General features: G+C 44.5%; 1 protein-coding gene across 1 annotated transcript in view; it reads left to right on the top strand.

Annotated features, from left to right (window-relative positions):
- CTCF (CCCTC-binding factor (zinc finger protein)) overlaps positions 1-11,329 on the top strand; it is a 79,285-nt gene that overhangs the window by 49,670 nt on the left and 18,286 nt on the right. The window contains exons 5-7 of the mRNA XM_011932132.1: positions 4,060-4,180; positions 4,815-4,968; positions 8,073-8,091. Coding sequence (XP_011787522.1) covers positions 4,060-4,180; positions 4,815-4,968; positions 8,073-8,091 — 294 coding nt within the window. The remainder of the gene's footprint in view (positions 1-4,059; positions 4,181-4,814; positions 4,969-8,072; positions 8,092-11,329) is intronic.

The raw sequence follows: 11,329 nt of genomic DNA, 5'->3' as shown, positions 1-11,329 counted from the left end.
TAGCCAGGATGGTCTCAATCTCCTGACCTCGTGATCCGCCCGTCTCAGCCTCCCAAAGTGCTGGGATTACAGGCTTGAGCCACCGTGCCCGGCCCAGATCTTTCTCTTGAGTTAACCTTATATAACTGTGTATCCCTTGCCATCCCACCCCTACATTGACGTCTCTCGCATTTCAAATTCAGCATGTCTAAAACTGAAGGTCTACAACTTCTCTATCCCTTATACCCCCCGACTCCCCGACCCCCAAAATAACACATACAACTTGGTCTTAAGCCCTCTTCCACTATTCTTGTCTCAGTAAATGACCCCAACACCTACCTGGTTTTCCAGGCCTGATACCTACTTTCTTCTTCACTCTACAATCACTAAATCCTATTGATGCAGCTGCTTCCATCTCTCAGTTCTTCTTCCATCCACACCCATTGTCATCACCCTTGTCCCAGCCACCATCTTCTCCCTCCTATTCTGTTTGAACAATCTTAGTTGTTCTCCCTGCACCTGTTACTCTGCCGTTTCCATTAATTTTTTGTATAGCACCCAGAGTAAACTTAAAAATCAGGAGAAATGGGCTGGGTGCAGTGGTTCACACCTATAATTCCAGCACTTTGGGAGGCCGAGGCGGGCAGATCACAAGGTCAGGAGATTGAGACCATCCTGACTAATAGGCTAACACGACGAAACCCCGTCTTTATTAAAAATACAAAAAAAAAAACAATTAGCTGGGCGTGGTGGCAGGCGCCTATAGTCCCCAGCTACTCGGGAGGCTGAGGCAGGAGGATGGCATGAAACCTGGGAGTTGGAGCTTGCAGTGAGCCGAAATCACGCCACTGTACTCCAGCCTGGGCAACAGAGCAAGACTCCATCTCAAAGAAAAAAAAAAAAAGCTAGGTTTATCAATTTTATTATTTGAAGCTACACTGTTACCAAACTGGGTTAGAAAACTACCAAAAAGAAAACTTATCCTCAGAGAGAAACAAAAATTTTAAATGAAATTATTAGCCAGTGAGCCAACCTAATTTAGTAATACGTTCTAAAATATAAGTGATACTGAATATATCTGAAACACAATGATAGTTTATCATTGGGAAATTACTGATGCATATTACATTGAAGGATTGAAGAAAAACCATATTATTTCTGTAGATGGGAGGGGGGTGCTAAAATTCAGTAATCGTTAATTACTGTTTAATGTCCTAGCAAGTTAAGTATAGGAGAAAATTTCTTTAATGTGTTTAGTCTGGGCGTGGTGGCTTAACGCCTGTAATCCCAGCACTTTGGGAGGTTGAGGTGGGCAGATCACCTGAGGTCAGGAGTTGACCAGCCTGGCCAACATGGTGAAACCCCATCTCTACTAAAAATACAGAAATTAGCTGGGCATGGTGGCATGCGCCTGTAGTCTCAGCTACTCGGGAGGCTGAGGCAGGAGAATCATTTGAACCTGGGAGGTGTAGGTTGCATCGAGGCAGGATCACTCCACTGAACTCCAGCCTGGGTGACGAGTGAGACTGCCTCAAAAAGAAAAAAAAAGCATATATATACCAGAAATGTATAATAAACTCATCCTAATTAATTCTGAAACATTGAAACTATTTCCACTAAATTCTGGAATGTGACAAGATACTCAGTGTTACTGTTTCAACGTTGTACTGGAAATCCTAGCTAATAGAATAAAGTAAGAAATGAATTATTAATGGAAAGCTAAAACTGTTATTTCTTGCAGAGAGATTTGCTTACAGAGAAAATCTAAGAGTATCAGAACAAAAACTTAGAGCGGTAAGAGTTCAGTTCACTGACCAGATATAAGATAAGCATACAGAAATCAGTAACTTCTGTAGTGATAGGAAAGTGTGAAATGGATTCTAATAGTAATAAAATAACTTAGGGATAAACTGAACAACAAAAAACAGTATCTGGCTGGGCATGATGGCTCACGCCTGTAATCCCAGCACTTTGGGAGGCCGAGGCGGGCGGATCGCTAGGTCAGGAGATGGAGACCATCCTGGCTAATACAAACAAAATACAAAAAATTAGCCAGGCGTGGTGGCGGGCACCTGTAGTCCCAGTTACTTAGGAGGCTGAGGCAGGAGAATGGGGTGAACCCGGGAGGCGGAGCTTGCAGTGAGCCGAGGTCGTGCCACTGACCTCCAGCCTGGGCGACAGAGTGAGACTCCCTCTCAAAAACAACAAGAACAATATCTATGAAATCTACATGAAGAAAACCTCAAGCTTTTCCAAAGGACATGAATAAATGAAGAAACATTACAAGTTGATTCTAACTTTCAGCTGGAAGAATAAATGTGAATGGCTAAGAAAAATTTGAAAATAGAATGAGGGGCTTATGTAATTGTATTTTGTAAAACTGTAGTAAATGAAACCACGGTGATGTTGCAGCGGGAATAGATAGCTCATTGGATCAGAGTGGGTTCTGATACATACGAGTTAACAGGTTAAATAGGGAAATCTTGAAGGAAGAGAATTAGTAATGCTGTTAGGATAGTTATCGACTTATGTGTTGAAAACTTGGTGCATAACACTTATGACTGGGGCCGGGCACAGTAGCTCACCCCTATAATCCCAGCACTTTGGGAAACCAAGGCAGGTTGGTCACCTGAGATCAGGAGTTTGAGACCAGCCTGACCAACATGGTGAAACCCCATCTCTACTAAAAATACAAAAGTTAGCCAGGCGTGGTGGTGTGCGCCTGTAGTCTCAGCTACTTGGGAGGCCAAGGCAGGAGAATTGCTTGACTCTGGGAGGTGGAGGTTGCAGTGACCCACAGTCGTGACACTGCACTCCAGTCTGGGCAACAGAGCGAGATTTCATCTCTCAAGAGAAACCGACGACACTTAAGAATGCAGTGTTTGTTTTTGTTTTTTACTTAAAATTGGGAAACTTTTTAAATTTTTCGAAACAAACATTGAAACATTAGTGAATGTTCAAAGCGCTTTTTGGGGTAGGGGGTGCGTGGGGGACAGGGTCTCTTACTCTGTCGCCCAGGCTGGAGTGCAGTGGCATGATCATGACTCACTGTAGCCTTAAACTACTGGGCTCAGGTGATCCTCCCACTTTAGCTGCTCCTCATGTAGCTGGGACTACAGGCATGTACCACCACGCCCGTCTAATTTTTGTATTTTTTGTAGAGACAGGGTTTTGCCATGTTGCCCAGGCTGGTCTCGAACTCCTCACCTCAAGCAATCCGCACGCCTTGGCCTGCCAAAGTGCTGGGATTACAGGTGTGAGCCACCGTGCCCTGCCCTCAAAGCACTTCGTAGAATCAAGTTTGAAAGTCACTGTTTTAGTATAAGGTATCCTGCAGGGGACTAAAGGATGGATAATGGTGAGGATGATAGATGAGAGGCCCTTCGAGCCTGGCCTGTCTAGGAAACGCTAATGATAGGAAAAGAGGATGAGTGGAATTAAAACATGTATTCAGTAACTCAGGATTTGGAACAAATTGATCTGTAAATAGGCATGGATTAGTTTTAAACTATAATGGAAAATTTCAAACATGTAGAAGTAAAGATTGTAATACATCCTCATGTGCCTACCAACCAGCTTAAACAGTTACTAGTCATGTGCAATCTTTTTTTTGAGACGGAGTTTCGCTCTTGTTGCCCAGGTTGGAGTGTAATGGCATGATCTTGGGTCACTGCGACCTCCACCTTCTGGGTTCAAGAGATTCTCCAACCTCAGCCTTCCGAGTAGGTGTGTGCCACCATGCCTGGCTAATTTTTGTATTTTTGGTAGTTACGGGTTCTCAGCATGTTGGCCAGGCTGGTCTTGAACTCCTGACCTCAGATGATCCGCCCACCTTGGCCTCCCAAGTAATGACTAATCTTGACTCATCTAGACCCGTATTCATTTACCCACTTCTCTTAGATAATGATAAGGATTCAAGAAGCAAAGTTTACAAATGATGAAGAGAGAAGAAGGTTATCTTTTAGATGACTTCTATATTCTGAATTTCAGTGCCCCAAAGCTAAGCTTTTGTGCCTAACCTACAGTGCTCATGTTACAGTCTGTGTTAACAGAAGTTAAAGTTTTGTTTTCGTATTTCAGGTCAGCAAATTAAAACGTCACATTCGCTCTCATACCGGAGAGCGTCCGTTTCAGTGCAGTTTGTGCAGTTATGCCAGCAGGGACACATACAAGCTGAAAAGGCACATGAGAACCCATTCAGGTAGGACTTCTTCACTCCTTACTGTATTAATGAGCTTCTTTTCAGTGAATCCCGTGGGACCCTGTGGACCACTGTGTGCCCCCATTGTTTATGCAAATGGAAGACTGGCATGAAAATAGTATGGAATTGATTAATGCTTCTCTGGCATATCCTCTGAATTCATTGTTCGGAGAATACATTAGAAAATAGTACCTTTTGTTTTGTTCAACTTGAATCTGCCTATACCAAGAAAATAATACTTTTTAAGGGAGAAATTAAGTTAAAATGGACAGATTTTAATTTTGAAAGTCTGGGTGGATTTCCTAACCCACCTTACTCAGTTTTCCTGGATATTGTCTTTTCCTAAAAAGAAAAACTTGTGGGTTCTCCATTCAGTTTCCACCAAAGGTAAGCATTGCTGTAATGTGGAGGATTCCAGAGCAGAGCTGGACAGAGCAGAGGTGGCCAGTAGCAGTTTAGAACTTGGCCATGTCTGAAGATAGACATGATCTGGGCACTGGGACTGAGCCTCAGCCTTCCTGAGACTTGTAGATTCTCTGTGGTGTAGCATATCTGCCACCTGAGTTACCCTCCAATTAAATTACAGTATTTATTGATTTCATTTAATGTGTTCAATTCTGTATTTTCTTTAAAGGGGAAAAGCCTTATGAATGTTATATTTGTCATGCTCGGTTTACCCAAAGTGGTACCATGAAGATGCACATTTTACAGAAGCACACAGAAAATGTGGCCAAATTTCACTGTCCCCACTGTGACACAGTCATAGCCCGAAAAAGTGATTTGGGTAAGTAGATCAGTGACAAGTGAAAAAAATATTTTGAAGGATTTATATTTCAAAATACGGGAATCATAAATAACTTCACCTTCTGACTCTCATACATTTTATGTATAGGAATGGCCTGTCACTTAGTAAAGGCCATTGCTTAGCTGCTTTTTTTTTTTCCCTATTTCTTCTTTTTCTTACTGTAGTCAGGCCGCAAGATTCTGTCCTGAATAAAACTCATCTATAAATTAATGGGAGCTGTGATGGGAGGAAACAGAGTACACCTTTAATTAGTAGCCCTCCTTCCCCAAATAGGAAAGTAACATAGTGTGATTCAAACTCAGGTCATTCTATTGTATTTTTTTGAGAACATCTGTACTTTCTCTAAGTAATGGGACTGTTTTATTGGTTTAGTGGCAACTGTTTTTCTGTGCATAAACTAGAGTTTACATAGATATGGAGTTTATTAATATTTAGTGTAGGCCGGCATGGTGGCTCACGCCTGTAATCCCAACACTTTGGGAGGCCAAGGCAGGTGGATCACAAGGTCAGGAGATCAAGAACATCCTGGCTAACACGGTGAAACCCCGTCTCTACTAAAAATACAAAAAATTAGCGGGCATGGTGGTGGGCATCTCTAATCCCAGCTACTCGGAAGAGTGAGGCAGGAGAATGGTGTGAACTCAGGGGACGGAGCTTGCAGTGAGCCGAGATCGCACCACTGCACTCTAGCCTGGGCAACAGGGCGAGACTCTGTCTCAAAAAAGAAAAAAAACACATTTAGTGTAACTCATACAGAAAGATAGTCACTTGGATTGCCTGCTGTGTTTTTTTATTCAAAGCAGAAAAAAATATTGCCCATTGTTTTACTTTTTTGCTCATTGAATTTCACAACAACCATATGAAGTAATGAAGGCTCATCTTACTCTGATTTGATAGGTGATAAGCCTAAGACTCAGAGAGCTATCTTTACCAAAGCTTTGCAACACAGCTTCTGGGTGGCAAAACCAAGCTAACTTCTCTTGAGTCTGCCCCAGCTCCTTCTCACACTAGGGTGTATATTAGTACCCAGGCCATAGCAGCAGCTTGTCCTTCCCCAGCATAAACATGGCCTGTTTGTCTGCAGCAGTGATTTTACTCAAAAGAGTTTTAAAGAAACTGTATGCAATTTATCTGGTGTCTTAACACTGGTTTTTTTTTTTTTTTTTTTGATACGGAATCTCACTCTGCCGCACAGTCTGGAGTGCACTGGCACGATCTCGGCTCACTGAAACGTCCACCTCCCTGGTTCAAGCGATTCTTCTGCCTCAGTCTCCTGAGTAGCTAGGACTACAGGCATGTACTTCCATGCTCGACTAATTTTTGTGTTTTTGGTAGAGGTGAGGTTTTACCATATTGGCCAGGCTGGTCTCGAATTCCTGACCTCATGATCTGCCTGCCTCAGTCTCCCAAAGTGCTGGGATTATAGGCATGAGCCACTGCACCCTGCCATCTTAATACTTTTTAAAATTTATTTTTATTGGGGCTGGGCACGGTGGCTCATGCCTGTAGTCCCAGCACTTTGGGAGTCCGAGGTGGGCAGATCACCTGAGATGAGGAGTTTCAAGACCAACCTGGCCAACATGGTGAAACCTCGTCTCTACAAAAATACAAAAATTAGCCTGGCATGATGGCGGGTGTCTGATCCCAGCTACTCAGGAGGCTGAGGTGGGAGAATCTCTTGAACCTGGGAGGCGGAGGTTGCGGTGAACCGAGATTGTGCCATTGCACACCAGCCTGGGCGACAGAGACTCTTGTCTCCAAAAAAAAAAAAAAAATTACTTGTATTTTTGTATTGCTATGTAATAGTTCTGTTAAAACTTTTTTATATAGCCAGGCGTGGTGGCTTATGCCTGTAATCCCAGCACTTTGGGAAGCCAAGGTGGGCGGATCATGAGGTCAGGAGATTGAGACCATCTTGGCTAACACGGTAAAACCCCGTCTCAACTAAAAATACAAAAAATTAGCCAGGCGTGGTGGCTGGTCGCACGTGCCTGTAGTCCCAGCTAGTTGGGAGGCTCAGGCAGGAGAATCGCTTGAACCCGGGAGGCAGAGGTTGCGGTGAGCTGAAATCGCACCCCTGCACTCCAGCCTGGGCAACACAGCAAGACTCCATCTCAAAAAGACAAACTTTTTAAAAATATAAGTATATTAAGCAAAATGCAAATGTCATTTTATTTTTTTTATTTTCTTTGAGATGAGTCTCATTCTGTCGCCCAGGCAGGAGTGCAATGGCACAATCTTGGCTCACTGCAACCTCTACCTCCCCGGTTCAAGCGATTCTCCTGCCTCAACCTCCCAAGTAACTGGGATTGTAGGCTCGCACCACCATGCCCAGCTAATTTTTTGTATTTTTAGTAGAGATAGGGTTTCACCATGTTGGCCAGGCTGGTCATGAACTCCTGACCTCAAGTGATCCACCCACCTCAGTCTCCCAAAGTGCTGGCATTATAGGCTTGAGCCAACGTCACATATATTTTGAAGATGAAACCATGAGCTTGAAGTAAACGGCTTGGGCTCCACGTAAGACCCATAAGTCATACATTCATTCTGGTCGACCGTTAAGAGTTTTGTGTTAGAAATTAAATCTTTCAGGCCAGGCGTGGTGACTCACTCCTGTAATCCCATTACTTTGGGAGGCTGAGGTGGGCAGATCACGAGAGTAGTAGCCTGGCCAACATGGTGAAACTCTTGTCTTTTACTAAAGAAATAGCAGAATTAGTTGGGCATGGTGGCAAGTGCCTGTAATCCCAGCCACTCAGGAGACCAAGGTAGAAGAATCGCGTGAACCCGGGAGGTGGAGGTTGCAGTGAGTAAGATCGTGCCACTGCACCCCAGCCTAGGCAATAGAGCGAGACTATCTCAAAAAAAAAATTAACCAGATGTGGTGGTGCACACCTATAGTCCCAGCTATTTGGGAGGCTGAGGCAGGAGAATCGCTTGAATCTGGGAAGCGGAGGTTGCAGTGAGCCGAGATCTTGCCACTGCGCTCCAGCCTGAGTGACAGAGTGTGAGACTCTGTCTCAAAAAAAAAGAAAAAAAAGAGCCAATTCTAAAAAAGTTTGTATTTCCTCTTTGAAAACAGGTTAGATTTTACTCTCATAAACAGGTAGCGAGTGAAAAGTGAGAGCCATCCTCTCCCTTACCTCGTATCTACTCCCAATAATTAGCTCTCTTTAAGTTTGGTGGGATATCACCTCAGTTAATACAACTTGTAGCACCGTAAATACATAAATTAATGATCCCAAATGTAGCTGGGCCCTCACTGCTCCTAGCTATTCCAGCTGTTTGTTCTTGTCAGGTGTGCTCCAGTTCTTCTTCATGAGTCAGTGAATTCATTCCACAATATTTGGTGCTTGTTATATAGAGTTGGGCACCCTACTCTTCCTTTTTTTTTTTTTTTTTTGGTTGAGATGGAATTTCCCTCTTGTCACCCAGGCTGGAGTGCAGTGGTGCGAACTCAGCTCACTGCAACCTCTGCCTCCCAGGTTCAAGTGATTCTCCTGCCTCAGCCTCCTGAGTAGCTGGGATTATAGGCACATACCACCATGCCCAGCTAAGGTTTTTTTGTGTGTTTTTTAGTAGAGATGGGGTTTCACCATGTTGGCCAGGCTGGTCTTGAACTCCTGACCTCAGGTGATCTGCCTGCCTCGGCCTGCCAAAATGCTGGGATTACAGACATGAGCCACCGTGCCCAGCCCTCACTTATTTTTTTTGTGACAAAGTTTCGCACTTGTCACCCACACTGGAGTGCAGTGGTCCGATCTCTGTTCACTGCAACCTCCGCCTCCTGGGTTCAAGCTGTTCTCCTGCCTCAGCCTCCTGAGTAGCTGGGACTACAGGTGCCTGCCACCACGGCTAATTTTTGTATTTTTAGTAGAGATAGGGTTTTACCATGTTGGCCAGGCTGCTCTCGAACTCCTGACCTCAGATGATCTGCCCTCATTGACCTCCCAAAATGTTGGGATTACAGGCATGAGCTACCACACCAGACCCCCTACTCCTACTTTCTTATAACCTCTAATTTTCCTTCTTTTTTCTCTCCCTTCTTGGTCTCAGTAAATGACTTCTCTTCCTACTTAAAAAATAAAGACAAAGGGCCAGGCGCGGTGGCTCACGCCTGTAATCCCAGCACTTTGGGAGGCCGAGGTGGGCAGATCGTTTGAGCTTAGGAGTTCCAGACCAGCCTGAACAACATGGCAAAACTCCCATCTCTACCAAAAATACAAAACAGCCGGTTGTGGTAAGGTGCACCTGTGGTTCCAGCTACTCAGGAGGCTGAGGTGGGAGGATCACTTGAGCTTAGGAGGTGTAGAGGTTGCAATGAGCCGAGATCGTGCCACTGCACTCCAGCTTGGGTGACAGACCCCATCTCAAAAAAAAAGAATCTTAGCCAGGCACAGTGGCTCACACGTGTAGTTTCAGCTATTCAGGAGGATAGGCCAGGAGTTCTAGACCAACCTGTGTGGTACAGCAAGACCCAATCTCTTAAATAAAAATATGGCTGGGCGCAGTGGCTCACGCCTCTAATCCCAGCACTTTGGGAGGCTGAGGTGGGTGGATCACAAGGTCAGGAGAGGAAGACCATCCTGGCTAACATGGTGAAACCCTATCTCTACTAAAAATAGAAAAAATTAACCTGGCATGGTGGTATGCGCCTATGGTTGCAGTTACTTGGGAGGCTGAGCTGAGATCGCGCCACGGCACTCCAGCCTGGGCAAGAGAGTGAGACTATCTCAAGAAGAAAAGAAAAAGAAAGAAAAAAAAAAAAAAAATATATATATATATGTCTTCACTCTGTAGGTTTAACTCTTCTCCTCTTCTCTCCTTCCCAGCCAGCCTTTGTGAAGAGTTGCATCCCTCACAGTCTTCTCTCCCTCATCTTTCTCTCTTGTCTGGCTTATTCCCCATCACTCTGGTATAATGATCACTCTGGTATAATGACTCTTGCTTAAGGTCATGAATGACCCCACACTCTGAATGTAGTGAAGACTCCTTTCCACTCTTCTTCCTAAGAGATGACTTGATCACTTAGCAGTGTTCTTCATAGTTGACAGCACCCTCTTCCTTTGAAACACTTTCTTCCCTTGGCCTCTGTGACACTAAATCCTGTTGGTTTTCTTCTTTCTCTTATTCCTCTCAACTTTCTCTTATTTTAACCTTTTTTTCTCTCACTAGCCTTAACTCTAAGGGGTTTTTGTTGTTGTTGTTTTGTTTTTTTTAATTATTGGAGACTGTGTCTTTCTCTGTTGCCCAGGCTGGATTTTGGTGGCGCAGTCTTGGCTCACTGCAGCCTCGACTTCCCAGGCTCAAGCAATCCTCCCACCTCAACCTCCCTGATAGCTGGGACCTCAGGCACATGCCACAAGGACCAGCTAATTTTTTTTCTTTTTTTTTCTTTTTTTTTAGCTTTTGGTAGAGACAGGGTTTCACTATGTTGCCCGGGCTGGTCTCGTACTGGACTCAAGCAATCCACCCACCTCAGCCTCCCAATATGCTGGGATTACAGGTGTGAGCCACCACGCCTGGCCCAACTCTTAGACTTCTTTGTGTGTGTGTGTGCATGTGTGCTTTGTGTGAGAGACAGAGTTTCACTCTGTTGCCCAGGCTGGAGTAGAGTGGCACGATCTCGGCTCACTGCAGCCACTGCTGCCCTGTTTTAAATGATTTTCCTTCCTCATTTTCCCGAGTAGCTGGGACTACAGGTGTACACCACCATGCCCAGCTAATTTTTGTATTTTGTAGTAGAGAGGGGGTTTCACTATATGTTGACCAGGCCAGGTCTCAAACTTCTGACCTCAGGTGATCCACACGCCTTTGCCTTCCAAAGTGCTGGGATTCTTTTTGACATGGAGTCTTTGTCACCTAGGCTAGAGTGCAGTGCAGTGGCACAATCTTGGCTCACTGCAACCTCCGCCTCCCAGGTTCAAGCCATTCTCTTGCCTCAGCCTCCCGAGTGACTGGGATTACAGGTTTACAGGCATACACCACCACGCCCAGCTAATTTTTTTTTTTTTTTTTAGGAAGAGACAGAGTTGTGCCATGTTGGCCAGGCTGGTCTTAAACTCCTCACCTCAGGTGATCCACCTGCCTCAGCCTCCCAAAGTTCTGGAATTACAGGCGTGAGCCACTGTGCTTGCCAACTCTTAGACTTCTTAAAGCATGACCCATACTTTTTATTTTAATTCTACTTTTTGCCTTAGTGATCTTATCAGCTCCCATGGTCTCAAATTCTAACAACTCTTTGTGGCATTGGTGGTACAGTGATAAGCATAGCTGCTTTCAAATCCTAACAACTTGTACATTTATATTCCTACTCCAGATCTTTCTCTCTTTTTTTTTTTTTT

This window comes from Colobus angolensis, unplaced genomic scaffold (assembly GCF_000951035.1).
Source record: "Colobus angolensis palliatus isolate OR3802 unplaced genomic scaffold, Cang.pa_1.0 Scaffold93, whole genome shotgun sequence".
Taxonomy (NCBI): domain Eukaryota; kingdom Metazoa; phylum Chordata; class Mammalia; order Primates; family Cercopithecidae; genus Colobus; species Colobus angolensis.
The sequence above is the reverse complement of the archived record's forward strand: the minus strand, read 5'-3'. Positions and strand labels throughout refer to the sequence as shown.